The sequence below is a fragment of the Apium graveolens genome, chromosome 9, assembly GCF_009905375.1.
Source record: "Apium graveolens cultivar Ventura chromosome 9, ASM990537v1, whole genome shotgun sequence".
Classification (NCBI taxonomy): Eukaryota; Viridiplantae; Streptophyta; class Magnoliopsida; order Apiales; family Apiaceae; genus Apium; species Apium graveolens.
Genome location: NC_133655.1, coordinates 11,958,891 through 11,978,508, shown reverse-complemented (window position 1 = coordinate 11,978,508; position 19,618 = coordinate 11,958,891). Strand labels below are relative to the sequence as shown.

The 19,618-nt window shown below is 32.6% G+C and overlaps 1 protein-coding gene across 1 annotated transcript; it reads left to right on the top strand.

Moving 5' to 3' along the window:
- The first annotated feature begins 13,458 nt into the window (after positions 1 to 13,458).
- On the top strand, positions 13,459 to 14,971 carry LOC141685019 (diaboline synthase-like). The gene has a single exon (XM_074490143.1). It carries the CDS (start codon positions 13,529 to 13,531, stop codon positions 14,969 to 14,971), a length of 1,443 nt encoding a protein of 480 aa, XP_074346244.1. The 5' UTR covers positions 13,459 to 13,528.
- Positions 14,972 to 19,618: the final 4,647 nt, after the last annotated feature.

Genomic DNA, 19,618 nt, shown 5'->3' with positions numbered 1-19,618 from the left:
TTGCAAATGTCAATGGACATGATTGAGACTTGTCTTAAAATCACCACAAGTGGACACCAAAGCATACTTTATCAAATGTGATTTTAAGGAGATGAACAATAAGGCCATGTACGGCATTTTGGATATCGTCTTGGGAACTGCAAGAAACTTGAAAGATGAAAATATGCAGTTGGGATCCTTCACTTAATCTGATTCATTTTAACAAATGTGAAGAACAAAAGATGGTAGATGCTGGCTTACTTCAAAAAATTCAAATTTCTACAAGTTAGATATCATGTATTCGACATACAACAAGTCCCAAGAGAGTCCTACATATAATTAGACGCATAAGCTGGAATATGAGAAATATTTAGACATATCAAAATGTTCAACATTCCAATCATACACGTCTCCAAACCAATCATTGAAAGAGACGACACCTTGGAAGAAACATGAAGGTTACAATACATGACAGTAACATGACAACTTGAATACAACAAGTCATAGATTACTTAAAATATGACATCCAACCTATCGATAAAGATGAAACAAGTGTGTTAGGAATAAAATCAAATGTGAAATTACTACAAAGATATTTGGAAATAAAGCAAATTGAATACTGTGTTCTATTAACAGAAGACACTATAGTAAAGTAGAACTTGTGCATGACTTGGACTCAATTGACAAATGTCGCGACATGGAAAAAGTACGAGAGTCCTCGTACCTACAACAAATGTAAAAAGTTACAACGGTAACATGACAGTTCAAAAATTCCAACATAGTTCCTTATCTAAAAAAGGTATTCCCAAATACAGTTTACAAAAGTGCTGGAAATCTTGTAGCCACACGAGACCATATGTCATTAACTACATAACTAGACGGGAAATTTGCTACCTTATTGTAATGGACGGAAAACAAATTCCGGAAAGATGAAATGCAATCTATTTGAAGGCGTATCATGTGAAACATTCCTTTGTGAATATATTTTCACTAACTCTAATATGGTACGTTACTACGTAAACTGCTTTTATCTTTGATTTTATTTCAACAAGTATGCGATGTTTTTTGTATTTGATTTTACGAATACTATATGATGTCCTTTTACAAGTAAATGTATGTTTATATTCTTGATTGTGCGTGTTTGTTATAATACGTGTATCATACAGTGATCTGCAATATCTTTATACATATGCTAAGTTTAGTATTTGTCTTATCATGATCAAGTGATTGTTTGGTTCTTATTATCATAAACGTCTTTTTACTCCTGCTCATATTCAGTGTTTCTTGAAATTGTATATGATTACATTTAGTCTAGAACATCAACGTCATATATGTAACTAAATAACAGATTTATAATGGAAAAGGGGCATTACAATCTTCTTCCATTACTTAAGAGGACTGATCATCCTACTATAAATATAATAAAACAAAAGATAAATTCATATCGACACATATCTTTACACACAATATAGATAATGGGCTTAGTATCCAAAATCTATATAAAGATAATGAATAACATATATGTATGTTTCAAGAGGAAAAGGCCTTTTAACTACTTAACACTGTGTATGCACAATACATTTTTATGTACGAAATATTTTATTTATATAAGCAATAACATGAGACATGACATGAAATAATACACTACCTTGTTATATTCAAATTTATGACAGATTATTTGTTACATTGATGTTAACAAAACATCCGACATGTCCTTTTAACATGATAAGAACCGAGGAAATGGTTACGTACATTATTTGTTACTAAGCACATATATTACTATGACTATGCCATGACATGTAGGGATACTATAACTAATAAATCGACATGACTATCATGTCAAGTATGCTACGACCTACAATTTCGGCATGATAAGAATAATCACGAACAAATTTAAAAGAAATATTGTTCATCATGAAAAATTAGAAGTCCCCCACTCTATGAGTGAAACAGGGTCCAAAGTACCATGTTAACAGTACTAAACGCAACAAGCAAACGACGTGCAAAAGGGAAATACGTAGTTCAAAGGCGCCACAAGGAATTTAAATCATTATTCGAAGCATAAAAGTCTGAATGAGTAGAAGATCACTCATTGCACTTTCTGTTCCCTTTCTTGCACTTTGAGAGCAAAGTCATCAAGCTCCGGTTGAATGTCATTTGCATTCTTTAAGTAAATATTAGCCAACTCCTGAGATGTCCTCAGCTCTGAGAACGTCCTTGATGCTCCATCTCTAGAGCCTTAAGCTCTCCGTCTTTATCTTCACACAACATGTGAGCAGCTAACACACTTTGGAAGGCCTGCAAGAGAAAAGTGATAATCAATTATAATACGTGAAAAGTGGTTCACAAAGGAAAAATTTGAACACTTACATGGAAGGAGTGTTCAGCTGAATAATCGAGTATCTGTTTAACATTTTTGGAAGACTAGCCCTCAATTATTTGAGGAAGCAAGTGATCATCTTGGAGATGACTGAATGTCTGGACGTGTCCGTCAATAAAGTAGCCATGTACAGCCAAGGGCATGGAAGTGTCAGACTTGGCACCCACAATTGCTAAGTTAAGCTTTGGTTTCTTATTCACATGGCTATTCTAGGGGCTCATGATCATTACAGTCTTGGAAGAATCAATCTCGACGGATTTTTCATCCCTACCACGTTGGTGAACAAATCATTGCTAGGCAGCAACACATGCCTAATAACATGGGGCTTGAATTCTACAATAAGGCAACAAGGTTCAATTGACATAACACCAACATGCATAAACACATGAACAAGTAAAGGTATGTCAAAAAGGAGAGAAAATGACATGTACCTTCGGCATAAATCCTATTGGAACTCATTTCCAGTTCCTTGTCATCTTTTTCTCCTTTTTTCTTTGAGACTTTCTATGGTGTCAGAAGATAAACTATGAGCGGGAGATATAGATTTTATAACAATAGGAGTGGGCTTCTTAATTCTAGTCCTGTGAGCAGCACTTTTAGTCAAAGGCACGCTAGGTTCGTCTATAAAATCAACTTTACTCTTCACAATTTCCTTTCCCTTATCCATCAAACTAGAGTCATAAGCAGTAACATGCCTATCCAAATAATGTGGGCATATTCTATTCTCAGCAGAGAGAGCCAATATCTTAATTACAATCACCTTGGCTTTAACATTCTCATCATCAAGCTCAAAGTTGGGCTTTATGATAATAGTCACAACGCAAGAAGTTGGGATCAATATACAATTAAGCTACATTAATTGACGCTACGTCAACATTCTAGATGGCACTATTCAAGTTTTCTAGTGAGATTTTAAGAATTATGACAATGGACAAGTTCAAGTGTGATATCATTGAGGCATAAACATGTAGTAAACAATTATTATTTTTCAGATATGAATTCAGGGTATACATGAAGTAGATGGCAAAAGAGTTTAAACAACACATGTGCTATCAATCGCCATTCATTACACAACATAATCACATGAGTAAAAGATCAAACACGTCATAGACAATGAAAATATGTCACAATTGATGGTAAACATGTACCTTCAGCGCTCCAATATTCAATCAAATTTTCAATACCCTCGTGAATGATCTTCTTCTCAGCAAAAAGAAAGTTGTGCTTCCATCCCCTATCATTAGCCTTATCCACATTCAAGATAAAGGGTTTTTCAATTTTAGTAAAGTGTATCGACAATCACAAGTCTAACAGGGAAGAAGATCGATACCTTTTGCATAATGATTTCAAGTTTAAATGTGCAAGTTTGTCCCCATGTCTTACAATGAAGAATATTGATGCCTTTTGTTCAACATTTCACATGAACTAATGGATCATGGATATGGACTTAGGATTTGACTCAACTATATTTCATTTGTAACTCCATTTAGCTAATTTAACTAGATATAAACCGTTTCTTCATATTTTTTTTACTTCTTGTTAGTTCCTACAAGGTCCCTACAAAACACTTAACAATACATAAATTGGAGTACCGTGTCTATCCAAATTTAAATCAGAATCAGACAATTACCAGGTCTGACCCGTTTAGGCCTGCCATGTTAAAAATTGAACCCGATTTATTTTTTAAGAGCTGAAGTAATCAAATAAGATGTTGTTACAAGTTTTTTGAAACTTGAATTTAAGCCAAATAACATACATAGTTTATATGAATTAATTAATTAGATGTTAGGTAAAGACAAGTCAATCCTAAATTTATTTTAAGATAGCTTCCTGCTTCAGTTCACAAGCTTCTCTATAAATTGAGTTCACGGGAATAAAAGGATTAAATGACATTTTTGGTCACTCAACTGACCACTAACTTTCAATTGGGTCACCTAACTGAAAGTTGGGTCACCTAACAAATAGATGGATTCAATTTAATTATTATACACGTAAAAACTTTCGCTACTGTTAATTGGGTTTGTCTTTAGACGAATTTTCGTTAAATTGCACTAGATAAACATCTACATCACACAAATTACCCACCCAATCATAAAACCACCCTGTTATAACACTCATTTGTCTGATGATCAAATCCCTAATAAAAAATGCACCTAACTCATAAGAAACCCTAATTGCAAAGATGGTACGAACTCGTTCGGGTGCTAAATAAAGTCCAAGAATATTATTGTAATTGCCCTATAAATATTATAAAATATAGTGTTCTAGTTGTTTAGTACATTTTTAGTATATATGAACTCCAACAATAATTCTTATTTTTCTATACCCTATAATAATAATAATAATAATAATAATAATAATAATAATAATAATCTATTTAAAATGTAATATTGGCGAGAAGAGAAATGAAGGGTGAAAAATGATGTAATAATAATTTTTTATTATTAAAAGTGCAATAAGGCTTCACTAGAATAAGCTTAAAAATAGGGTATTTGAGATGTGTTTAAGCATTTTAAGGTACATATATGACATTGTTGAAGCTATCTATTTTATCCATTATCTAAATTTTTTGATTTAGTACACCATACAAGATATTTCTTGGAGGTGCTCCTACATGTTTGTGTACACTACAAGAAAAAAGTCCATAGACATCGCTTATTGGCTTTTATGCTGTTTCCCAACCAATATTGATGTCGGTGATGTCTATTCTAGGCATCGGTCGTGATGTCTATTCTAGGCATCGGTGAATACCCGATGTCTATACTCGATTAGACATCGATTTTAGTTAAAAAACAGATGTCTATGTGTTAATTATTTACATAAAATGCTATAAATAAATTATTTAATAACTAAATTACACCTAATTAAACATGTTAAACATATCATGAGCTATGTTTTTTGTCACAAAAACATCAATTTTAGTGAAAAACACTGATGTCTATGTGATGATTTTTTACAAAAAATGCTATAACAAAATTATTTAATAACTGAATTACACCTATTAAAATATATTAAACATATACTGAGCTATGTTTTTTGTCACAAAAACATCGATAATTTTGACAGAGATGATGTAAAATGACATATTAAACATCTGTTTCTTTAATGAAAGGTGATGTCTAATTTAACGTATAGACATCAGTGTTTTCTAGAATGAAGTGATGTCTATGTATCATTTAGACTTGAACATGTTAGTCTTTGACATCAGTTATTAGTCTGAAACTGATGTACAATGTGTTTTATGACATCAATTTTGTTTGGTTAAAAGTGATGTTTATAATGTTACTTGACATCAGTTTTATCTTAAACAAAGTGATTTCTATGTTTCATTTAGACTTGAACCTGGATTTCTTTGACATCAGTTTTTTACCTTAAAGTGATGTACATTATCTTTTTTGACATAAGCTTTTCTTAATCGAAAGTGATGTGTAATAAGTTTATAGACCAAAATGTGTAAAGTTTTACATCACTAATTTTCTAAAAATGCGATGTACTCGTTACTAATATACATTTGTTATAAATAAAATTGATGTCCTTTACTACATAACCAAAACTAAAACATTGGAATAACAAGCATCCACACAAATCCAACCAGTCAATCATTCATACATTTAACCATTCAATCATCCAAAAACCACCAACACCAACCCCATCATCTGCATCAATCATCCAAAAATCACCAACACCAACCCTATCATCTGCATCAATCATTCAAAAACTACAAAATCTGCATTACCAAATGTACAACCCCTAGCATTTACAAACCTATACACCAACCCCATCATTCATACACTTACATTCTTACTACACCGAACCGTCTAAATTACCAAATGTACGACTACGTAAAAGAAAAGACCTTGAGTACAAGAATTGATCAGATATGCTCTTGGATGAACTGCAGGGCCTCAATGCGAACTTCATCTAGCTGTTCAATGTTGTAACACGATCGAGTCTTGGCCAACCACTACAAATTCCAAACAAACAAAATTCAGTACATGAATAAAAAGTAACCATATCGAAAATTAACCATATCTCAGTATATAGCAAACTGGAAGCGTCCAAGTAATACCTTTTTAGCAAAATTCAACTTGTCATCATCGATAATTTCTTTCATGTATCGCATTATTACATACGCACATTCAATCCCACTGGGTTGTTTGGGAGATCTCTATTTCATTAATTAAAAGATAAATCAGACATGTCAAATAAATCATATATATTAAGCACAAATATTAGGTACTCGATCTATTGTACTTACACTAAAAAACTTTGCCTTGGCCATCTTGTTGCCCCTATCGGTTTCAGAGTTGTAACTTTTCAAAGCCCTGCATAAAAAACATAAAATCTCATACAATGTACAGAAATGAACATGCAATTATACCAAACTGTTACGTTAATAAAAATTTACCTTGATAACGCCTTTTCTAGTTCTGGAAATTGTGTCGGGTGAGGTAGTGGATTCAGAATATATATTTCCCCTTCCCAGATAACGACCAAAATCCAATGCATACTATTTTCATAAAAAAAACAAAGACAGATATGACACATCACATAGAAGTTTGTACTGTACTATCCATATTTTTAATTTTCAGTATTACAATAAGTACTTACTTCTGATTATGCGGAAGAAAGAATAGGCGATCCGGGTTACCCTCTCTCAACCGGTTTAAAATGTATGCTTCAAAATCAGCATTCACGTGATATGTGGATCCGTGATCAATAAAAGCAAATGCTCTGCCAGTTCTGGTATTTCACTAATCTCAGAATGCAAGTGCCTATCGAAAGAGTGCTGATATTAAAATACAAGTTCTGGAAAATTATAAACATTAAAAAGAAATGATCATTAAAAAGAAAAAAAGGCAACTTACGCCATGTAACTTGCAACTACTGCTTGGCCCAACATTTCAAACTCCAATAAAGACACAACATTCTCATGCAACAAATAATTATTTTTTCATATCCAAACACATATGGCTCACATCGAACCTGGATACTGACCCCGGTAGTTTTCATTCAAGTTATTGCATGTTTATACAACAGGTTAAAGCCCTTTGGCACTTTCGCACGTGGATTTGCTTGAAAGAATTGTGCATTCAAATCCTGCAACCCGTCATTCTTTTTTATTTTTTCAGCACTTGTTCGGGGCCTTTCTTTTTTCCGCACCTGATGATAATATAAAACCAAAATAAAATGTACATACCACTTTATTTTTAATATCTTGAAATGAACAATTTAATTTCAAAATTTAGACAATATTATACATATATATATTATTCATCATACCGCAACATTTGTGTAGCTAATTAATTTCTCAGGCCATGCCAAAAAAGAACCTAGAGCATCGCGGACAATCATCATATCATCACCACGCGTCTCAGGTGGAAGCAAGGCATCTGGTTTTATGAGGCCATCAACGGAGACACATTGATGTCCAATTGGTATATCAACTCCATGTACCAAATTAGTTAAATTATCCTCGCGAGGATATACCATACCAAATGCAACCTTAAATTATCCGTATGGAAGTTTCATGCCGTACAATGATGCCAACATTATTTGTTTTTCTTTCTCGGAGAGAGTATAAGGGGCAGGAGGTAGGTATGTTCTTTTCTCACCTACTTCCGGAGCTAAATCAGGTCGTATTCCCATGTCAACCAAATCAAGAAGCGAGGCAAGGCTATCTTTACTCTTGAATTTCATGTGCAAAAGTGTCCCAATTATATTATCACACACGTTCTTTTCGACGTGCATGACATCTAAACAATGTCGAATATGGTGAAACTTTCAATACTTTAACTAAAAAACAACTGACTATTTTTTCCATGGAGACTTCGCCTTTTTTGGCTTCCCCCTTCCTAAAACTGAACCTAAGTTGCTGTTGTTGCCCCAACACTTCCTCTCCGCTAAGTAATTCAGGTGCACAACCAAATTTTTGTTCTCCATTAAAAGCCGTCCTTTGCCTCCTATACGAATGATAAAGATCTAAATACCGACGATGTCCTTGGTAGCTCATTTTTCTACTACGACTTAGATATTTAGCTACGATCTAATCACCGCATACTGGACAGACCCTATAACCCTTATTAACGCACCCCGACAAATTTCCATATCCCGGGAAGTCATTTATTATCCACATCAAGATTGTATTTAGAGTGAAAAAGGATTTGGTATGGGCATCGTACACGTTTGGTTCACCTTCCTCCTATAATTTTTTTATATCATCGATCAGTGGCTGGAGATATACGTCAATATCATTACCAGGCTCTTGTGGGTCAGAAATTAATGTTTTTAACATCATAAACTTCCTCTTCATGCATAACCATGGAGGAAGATTATATGTTACTAACATAACTGGACAACAGCTGTACCGATTATTTAATCCATTATTGTGTGGATTTATACCATCGGCCGCTAATCCTAAACGTATATTTCTTGCCTCGCTACCAAACTCAGACCACCTACAATCTACATTTCTCCAAGAAGGAAAATCAGAGGGGTGACACATCTTTCCATCTTTGGATCGATTATTTGCATGCCAACTCATTAATTCAGCAGTAGATGGAGATTTAAACATTCTTTTAAATCCGGGGATTATCGGAAAATACCACATAACCTTAGCTGGCACATTTACCCTAACTTGACCATCTTTCCCAACTTTCCAGCGAGAGAGATGACATTTGGGACACTCGGAAGAAGACTCGAGAACTAGACCCCTGTATAATACGCAGTCATTAGGACAAACGTGGAATTTAATATACTCGAGGCCTAAATCAGTCAAGGTTTTCTTGGCTTCATACATATTAGACGAAAGCATATTATCTTTGGGAAGAATTGATCCAAATGATTGAAGTAGATCAGTAAAAGCTTTATCGAAAAATCCAAACCTAGCCTTCCAATTATGTAATTTTAAGACCGACTCTAGTTTAGTACACTCACTTCCCTCAAACAGAGGTTGTTCCGCATTGGCAAAAACCTCTTAAAGTTATCTGACTCTTTATCGCAATCTTCCCAAACATGGTTTTCGAGGGAGGATAAGTACTACCAACAGATGACCTAGTACTACTAACATGGTTTTCCCCATGCCAAATCCAATCAGAATATCTTAAACTAAACCCTGATTCATAAAGATGACCTCTGATTATATTCACATAAAACTTTTTGAAGTTAGAGCAGTGTGCACAAGGACAAGGAATTTTCTTGGGGTTTTTAGCATTTTCCTCGGCAAATATCAAGAAGTTCTCAACACTAATTTCATACTGTAGAGAATCCCTATCGGCTTTTATCCAAGACTTATCCATTTAAAACCACCTGGTATGTCACTAAAAAAATTCAGTATAAGGCTTATATTTATTTTATAAGTCTAATATTTATTTTATAAGTCCAACTTGATTTTAAGTATGACAACCACATATAGGGCAGACTATAAACGACATAAGAAAACTGAGAATTCATATTATACATAATTCATATTATACATTTTAATGTTATACATTTTATTATAAAATGAATCGATTTATAATGCATTACGTAAAGCATGACAGTGTGTCCCACAGGCACATGTTCCGAATGCACATGTCCAACAGGCGTTTGACACCCATCAGATCGTACGATCCGTGCGTTAGGGTTAATCGGCTGCTGGTGAACCCCATCAGATCCAGTGATCTGTGCGTTGGGATCAGCCGTCATGTTCATCGAATCGTTCACAGTTTGGTTCTCCATCGATCTGTTACTCAACAAAACAAGCAGATACAGATGTATCAGTCACATATATATATAAAATAAATAGCTTTAAGATTGTGAATACAATCTGCGATTAATACATATAAATCAAATAAGTGTGTGCGTGAGTAAACGAAATCAAACAGAGAAAGGAAGAATATAACCAAATGGAAATCCTCGAGTCCAGTTGAAACTGTCTCCTAAAAGCTATTTCGCCATAAAACGAGATACCAGTATAATCGATAGATCGAATATACTCTCAGCGAACTTGAACTAAGCCGAGAATTATCACCGGAGTATTGGAAAATTTAAGATTAAAGAGACCGAGAATGAAAGAGAGGACTCTTATTCCCTTGACTTAATAAAACTGATGCCCTAAGACTCTATTTATAAAGAGAGGCTTGAAAGGACTTGTTTTTCTTTTCGATGTGGTACATGGTATTTATAAGAAAAACTAAGGAATAGGTTTGTGTTACTCTCGATGTGGTACAAAACCACTTTTCATATTAAAAGGTAAAACTTTGGAACATCAGTTTTCATTCACCTTTTACTCATTTTGAGCGTGTAAATATGCGTTGGAATCCTCTCGAAGAGGAGAATACGTTCCAATAAATACACACCACTAACACATAATGTGTCTCACTCATATAGAGTCTCAAAATGATTCACAACTTAGTCTAAAATACTAAGTTTGTCTAACAGTACATAAAAAATGCGGTAAAATTAGAATTTTTAATTTGTTTACAGGAAGGAAGAGGGATCCAGGAAGAACGGAGAAGACAGAGAACTAAAAGGATTAAAGGGGAAATAGATTTTGAAGGTTAAGTGACCCGATTAGGTATATCGTTCATTTAGCTGTCCCTGCTAGTTGGAGAAAAATCATCCAAGTCAGCATGCTATTTATCTTTTCGTCATTACTTGACGTTGGTAACAGCTAAAGACCTGATTGAAATGTTTTACTTTTCTCATAACTTAATTGAAAGTTTTAATAGTTCGTTATCCAATTAAAAGTTAGCGGCTACCTGAATGATCAAATTTTTATTTAATCTTATAATGAAATTATTGTAAGTCTTTCAATTCTAATTTTTATATTCAAGATCGGCTCGTTTAATAAAATAAATCAAACCAAACTCACTTAAACGAGCTGATCCCGAATTTTATTTATAAACGACTCTGGTCATTTACGGTCCAGAAGCTATTCTTCTAATATCATCCGCTACGCACGTTCCTCTTAATGTACTTTTTGTACCAGATGCGAGTATTTTCATTTGTCAGCCACAAATTCATTTAACTTCATTTTAACGTGATTTTCATTTCATTTTTTAACATTTTCAACAGAAATAATTACGTGAATATATGTAGGATATGAGGGGATGAAGTTCACCTCTAACAAAACATTGTTGAATTTTTCACGCTAAAATTTTATTAAAATTTTAAAAGGAATGTATTCAATTAGATATGTTTTAATTTTAGAAATGTAGAGGTATATATTTTGAATTTAGAAGAATTAATTAAAATATGAATAATCAATTTCATTTTTGAAAGTTTTTAAAGCTTGGATGTGATCTATTAACATTCAAAAATAACTTCTAAAATTTAGGCCTAGTCAAATTTGAATGTCGAAAAATTGATTAAAATCTAGTGATAATCAATTTTTTTTTAATTTAATAAAATGATGGAATTTAAGAATTTACTGCTGTACTTTACAAGTTCCGAAATTCGACTAAAATCAATAACATTTTGATATATCTGTCAGAAATGTTCCTAAATATGTCAGATATTACATCAACTCTAAATTTTCTATATCAACTTTACAAAAATTCGCGTATAATTAAAATGAGCAACTATCGTATAAAATATATTAATTGTTATTTATCCATTAAAATCCGAATGAAATAGATCTATTATTCCCATAAATATTAAAAATTGTAACATTAACACATTAAAAATTATTTGATATTTTTTTAAAAAAATAATGCTAATTAACTCAAAACTTGTAATAAAATAATTATTCCCTCAGTCTCACCCATTTGTCATCATTTCTTAGACAGTGTTCGACATGCATTTTAAGATGAATAGAATGTATAATTTTATAACATTTTTTTCAAAATTTTTCTTTTCTAAATAAAAATAGAATGTTTAATTTTTTATTCAGTAAAATATTTTTTTAAAAAAGTTAATTAACTATAATTTTTGTTCATCCTAAAATATCTGCCGAACACTCTCTCAAAAATAATAAGAACTGAAAGAAACAGAGAGTATAAAATAACACAGGAACACACGTGTCGAAATTTAATTAGCGTGGATATTAATTTCGACAATCATAGCTACCAACTCATTTTGACTTTGAATGGCTGGACTAAAAATTGCGAGTTAGATTCTAGTTTGTAGATTGTAGATTCCAGAAGCATATCTTTGTAAACCTTCTCTTTTAACCGGCTAAGAGCCTCCATACAACATAAAACAACAAGAAAACCATCCAGAGGACAACTTAAAACAGCTAACAGTGGGCTACCAGAGTTATGTTTGCAGCATTTATGTTTACAGCTACCTTCGGGTGCGCACTAGGTAAACCCTACGGGCTCACGCAATAATCACGAATTAAGATAGTTGTGTTTAAAAAATTATTTATTTTGATTAATTTAAGTAAAAAAATTCTTTCTTATAAGTAAATTTATCCAAACATTTACATAACTTATAAGTCTTCATCTACTTGTCACTTTTAAGTCACTAATTTATTTTAAGTTATAAGTTAATTATTTTAAAATTTCTCAAACGGAGACTTAATTTACTTTAATATATATATTTTTCTAATTTTCAAAATAATGAAAAAATGAGTTTTTATTTACGATCAAAGTTGAATCAATTTGATCATAAAAAATTAAACAAAACAGATAGATCAGGACGGAAGGAGTAATTTATATCCTACTTTGTTTGTGTTAAGGAATAATAGTAGCATTTATGTTGCATTTTCAGTCTTGGTTTAAACGGAGGTGAACAATTCTCCCCCACTGCACACTTGGAAATTTCGGAATTTTTGGGGTTTGATGAATAGATCGATGGGTATTTTGGACGGAATGATAGAACATGGGTTTTGGGCAGTTCAAATTGTACGATACTCCCTCCGTCCCAATTATATGTTAACTATTTGCACGCATTTTGAATTTTTTATAAAATATAGTTTCATAATATATTTTTTTTTTTAATAAAAGCTTAAATATAAATTTTTTATTTATAAACGTGATAAAAAGTATATGACAGAGGGACGAATAATTAGTAGGTCCAACTGGAGCTTATTTTCTCAGCAAGATGACAATCAGGCACTTATTTAAAGGCAGCTAGCTTCATTATCATCTCAAAATCATTTACTTAACATTAAGCCAGCTTCTCCCACACCTCTAAAGATCGGAAACCGATTCGATCAATCGACTTACCGGGGTCTATTTTAAAATGTATAACCTGCAGGTTCCTGGAGCATATCCACAGTCGCCAGTTTGCAATGTACATCAACAGTGGCCAGTGGGCATGAAGATTAGTAGGGGACTAATTCTTCAGGCACCATTAATCTCGAGAAGGCAACTGCATGTCGTCTCGAGTTCAAGAACAAACGTTAAACCAGCTTCTCCCACACCTCTCAAGCTCAAACATTACAATCTTCCTTCGCATGATCTCATGATGCCTGATTATTACATGCCACTCATACTCTTCTATCCCAATCCACAACTATCCAATCCATTGGCTAGTAAAACCGCGATATTAAGTCTACTTAAAAATTCTTTATCAAAAACACTTTCTGAGTACTACCCGTTTGCAGGAAGGCTAAGTTCTTCAGGATCCTACGTTGATTGCAATGACGAAGGCATTCATTTTCTTGAGGCCCAAATAGCATGTGATTTATCGGAAATTTTACAAAAACCTCCTGTCAAGAATGAAAAAGAAGGTTATGGTCATCTCTTTCCACCTGGTTCGATATGGCATAATGTTTCGTATTCTCGTAATCTAATGGCTGTTCAACTAAACCATTTCTCTTGCGGAGGACTAGCTATAGCTGTGAGCCTTTCACACCGTGTTGCTGATGGTGTTACTTTATTTTCAGTCGCAAGTTACTGGGCAAGAATGTGCCGCAACCTTAACGATCAAGAAAAACTTGTGCATCGTAGTCCCTGTTTCGTGCACGAGCTGCTGCTACCACAATCAAGTGATGATGATTTAACTGCGACTCAGTCTGTGGCTCCCGAAAAGAACTGGATCACTACCAAGATAGTATTATCCAACTCAAACATAGACAAATTGAAGGCCGAGCTGGAAATGCAGGACAAACAACAAGGCATCAAAAATAAAAATTACACACGGAACGAACTTGTGACTGCACTCCTTTACAGATGTGCTGTAACTGCAGCAACTGCATCAAACTCTGGGACCTATACTAAATCTGTTTTGTTGCAGACCGTAAACATGCGCCCTGTTATCGATCCTCCACTGCCGAAAACAAGTGTTGGCAATCTCTTTACTTTTAATCACATTCCAACATACACGATGAATGAGACAAAGTTAAACACATTTGTAGCCCAAATGCGAAAAGGGATGATGCAGCTTAGAGGATCAAAGAGTATGGTCGGAATAGAAGCATTCCCATTGATAGTCAAGTACGAAAAACTTAATTACAAGACCTATATGATTAGCAGCATTCGTAAACTCCCAATATATGATGAGACCGATTTCGGGTGGGGAAGGCCTGTCAAAGCCGCAGTTGTCGACACACCGTTTGTTAATTCTAGTTTTATGATGGATACTCCGAGTAGAGATGGTATAACGGCCACTGTAAGTCTGGAGGAGCAGGACATGAAAAATTTCCTAGCTAACAAAGAGCTCCTTGCTTATGCTTCTTTATGATACTCAGAGGCTCTTATGTTGAAACTTATTGTCATCAAAACCTTTGTATTTTTGTTCTTTTCAAATAAGGATCAGTGTTTTCATCCATAATCTAAATTAATATATTCATACGAATCACAATAGCCTTGTTACTTTAACCGTTATCTAAATATTCTGTTGCTAAAGTTTGATACTGCAGGTGTTAAAGAGTATAAAATCATGTTCAGGTCTTCCTCTACCAGATTCGACTGATTAATTAACATGATACCAAACCTCGGTTTAAGGAGGGACTTGGGTTCGAGTCCTCCCACCCTCATTTATTTAATTTATATATTATTTGTTGATATTGATATTGGTATTGGTTGTATTTGTCATTGTCAATCGTAGCGAAAAGTATCGTATAATTGAGGTGGAGTGTTAAAGAGTATAAGATCATTTTCGGGTCTTCCTCTACCACCTTAACGTCTTAGGTGGACCGATTACTTAGTGAAAAATATCGTACAATTGAGGGGGAGTGTTAAAGAGTATAAAATCATTTTCAAATCTTACTCTACCACCTTAAGGTCTTAGGTAGACCGATTACTTAATAGCAGGTATCTCGAGGGGTTACTTAACAAGCAGGTATCTCAAGGGGTTACTTAACAGCAGGTATCTTAAGGGTATTCCGGAATTCAATTTACAGTTGCTAGCTTTATTGTAGAAGAACTATGTGCTTTACAAATCTGCTATTCCAGAAAGAACAAATAACTTATAATATATAATTAAGTTCTATTAAGTTTACTATTTCATTGAATTCAGGGGCTGACCCAAAATTATAATTTGACAGAGGCTAATTTATTTTTTTTATCAATTACATTAATAGTAAAGTTATACCTATGAGGACACATCACACATTAGAGCATTAGGGGATAATACCCGGGCTTTTTTTATGGATTAAAAAAAAAATTAAGTACCAACAAATCCTTAACTGAAAGTTTAGTTTAATGAGTCCATGTTATGACAAGGGGTAATCATAATTTAGACAGAAAAATTGAAACAATATCATAATTTTTCTTGCCCGGGCTACTACCCACCCAAACCCCTACTGTTGTCCACCCCTTATTGAATTTCTTCGAGTTCGTATATGTTCTGCAAGTAAAATATAACTTAAAATATTATAAAATATATTATTTTTCGAATGATCTTCTACAAAGATCCCTATTTTATTGAAAATCTTGCAGATTGCATACATTTTATAAATAGGACATTACAAAATATATTATTATATAAAACATGCTTAGTTTGCAGAATATAAATGTTCATGTTATAGAATATACATATTCTACTTGTATATGTATTAGATTTGCATGATTTATTAATGATATTTGTGAAACATATTTTGCAAGATAACACGTTTTACAAGATATTTTATTTACAAATTTATTTTTTTTAAATTTTTTCTTCTAAAACCGAGTTTTTTCCGAGTAATCCGAGTTTTGCCCGAGTTTGATCTGATTTAAAATAAAAAAACTGAGTTATGGCCGAGTACACCAAAACTGGATCGAAAATACCTCCGAGTCCGAGTACTCCCCGAGTACTCGTCCGAGTATTCATGAGTTTTAGAACACTGAAAAATATACACTACTCAAGTTCACAGGTTCGAATCCCGGCAACAACAAATATTTATATTAGTATTTATACACGGTTCAAGTTACTAGGTTCAAATCCCGCCAACAGCAAATGTTTATATATTATTATTTATACACAACTCAAATTCACAGCTTCGAATTCCGGTAACAACAAAGTTTTATATTATCATTTATAGAGATACTATTATTTTAGTAGTTCAATCTCATCAATCATATATTATATAATCTTAACTAAAATAAAATTTTATTAAAATTTTAAATAATAGAAACATTAAAATCTATAAAATATAGGATCTCAGCATGACACGGATCGTAAAGCTACTTTAAGTAAATATATTTCAACTTTCTCAACAATTCTAGAATTATGGCTTTTGAATTGTCTTATATTATTTTTCTAATTTTCTCAAATTTTTGAGTTAATAAATATTAAAAATTACAATTACCTTATATTCTCCTAAATATATTATCATCGTTTGTAAAATTTTTCTAAATTTTCTATAACATACTATTTTATTAAGATTTTTGTAAATAATATTAAAGATCGAGATCTTTTTTATTTATGTTAATGCTTATAGAATATTTTTGTAAAAAAAAGTATTAATTAACAAGGTTGTAGAAATTTAGGAACAAGTTTTATAGAATTACTTGATTAAAATTAGGGTTATAGTATCTATATAAGAATTCTGCAAACATGTAATTATCAGAAAAAACCACATACTGGAGTTCATCAACAAGATGCGTTCTCTTCATTTTCTTTTTCTTATGTTTCTAATATTTGTTTGGCCACATGGCGGCTGATATATGATTAATATACATGTTTTGGTTGGTTAAAAATCATGTAATGCAATTTAAAATTTTATTTTATTTATTTATGTATGTGGTGAACTCCCCTTTTATTTGGTTCTTATACGTAGGGCTGTTCACGAACCGAGCCGAGCCGAGTTTTGATCGAACCGAGCCGAGCTTTAATTTTTTTTCTGACGAGCCGAGCCGAGCCGAGCTTTCTTAACGAACAAAAATCTGTGTTCGAGCTCGAGCTCGTTAACGAACGAGCCGAACACGAGCTTTTATCGAACAAAATCGAGTCGAGTCGAACCGAGCCGAACACGAGCCAAACACGAGCTTTCTCCATCAAAACGAGCCGAGTCGAGCCGAGCCGAGCCGAGCCGAGCCGAGCTGAATTAAAAAATTCTGGTCAAAACACCGGTTGACTGTTAAAATAACAAACCAAATACTTTTATTTTTTTCTAAAAATTTTGTCATATCACTAAAATATATTGATCTTAACATCCGTACGGTTGGATCATTCATAAATATTTTTAAAAAAATCAAAACATTAATACGATACTAAACACTAATTACAAGTACAAGTCAAAACACTGGTTGACTGTTAAAATAACAAATCAAATACATTTATTTTGTTCTAAATTGTTTGTCATATCACTAAAATATATAGATCTTAACATCCGTACGGTTGGATCATCTATAAATATTTTAAAAAAAATCAAAACATGAATACGAGACTAAACACTAGTTACAAGTATTGTTCAAACAAGTGGTTGATTGTCAAAATAACAAACAAAATAAATTTATTTTTTTCTAAAATTTTTATCATGTCACTAAAATATATAGATATTAACATCCGTACGGTTGGATCATTCATAAATATTTTTTAAAAAATTGAAACATTAATATGAGACTAAACACTAGTTCTAAGTACTGTTCAAACAAGTGGTTGATTGTCAAAATAACAAACAAAATAAATTTATTTTTTTCTAAAATTTTTATCATGTCACTAAAATATATAGATATTAACATCCGTACGGTTGGATCATTCATAAATATTTTTAAAAAAATAAAACATTAATATGAGACTAAGCACTAGTTACAAGTAAAAGTCAAAACACAAGTTGACTGTTAAAATAACAAACCAAATACATTTATTTTTTTCTAAAACTTTTGTCATGTCACTAAAATATATAGATATTAACATTCGTACGGTTGGATCATTCATAAATATTTTTTAAAAATTAAAACATTAATATGAGACTAAGCACTAGTTACAAGTAAATGTCAAAATACCGGTTGACTGTTAAAATAACAAACCAAATACATTTTTTTTTTCTAAAATTTTTGTCATATTACTAACATATATAGATATTAACATCCGTACGGTTGGATCATTCATAAATATTTTTTAAAAAATCGAAACATTAATATGGGAGAAATACTTGTCAAACTACTAGTTAACTGTTAAAATAGCAAACCAAATATATTTATTTTTTCTAAATTTTTTATTATATCACTTAAATATATAGATCTTGACATCCGTACGGTTGAATAATTTTTAAATAATTTCAAAATATCGAAACACCGATCAGGAAATAAATACTAGTTACAAGTAGTAGTCAAATCACTTGTTAATTATTAAAATATCAAATTAAAAAATTAAATTTTAATATCTGAATTTTTTCAAATTACTAAAATATATATTTTGACATTCATATAGTTCAATAATTTAAAAATATTTATAAAAAATCTGAATCAAATTCATAATAATTAAATATATAAAAAATAATATTTTTTTTAAAAAAATTTTTTCGAGCCGAGCCGAGCTCGAGCCGAACCGAGCCGAGCCGAGCTCGAGCCGAGCTCGAGCCGAACATGCCAAAAGCTCGGCTCGAGCTCGTTTTCTTAACGAACACATTTTTGTGTTCGAGCTCGAGCTCGAGCCCTTAACGAGCCGAGCCGAACCGAGCCCTTAACGAGCCGAGCTCGAGCTTGTTCGCGAACGGCTCGGTTCGCGAACAGCTCTACTTATACGTGACATCTTGCAAACCTAATTAAAATCATGTTTTTAAGTCAAGAGTTGTAGAATTAATTGACAAAATAGTTATATAATTTGGAAAATGAGTTATGTATAGGTTTGTGTCAGCGGCTAAAAAGTAAAAAAAAAATCTTTTATAATTTAATATGTTAATTATAATTACCTACTTACAAGTGTTTTAGTTAAGTATCAAAACGTGCATTATGCATGTAT

Excerpts from the sequence above, each read along its gene's own strand:
- LOC141685019 (XM_074490143.1), top strand. The coding sequence starts at position 13,529 with ATGTATAACCTGCAGGTTCCTGGAGCATATCCACAGTCGCCAGTTTGC.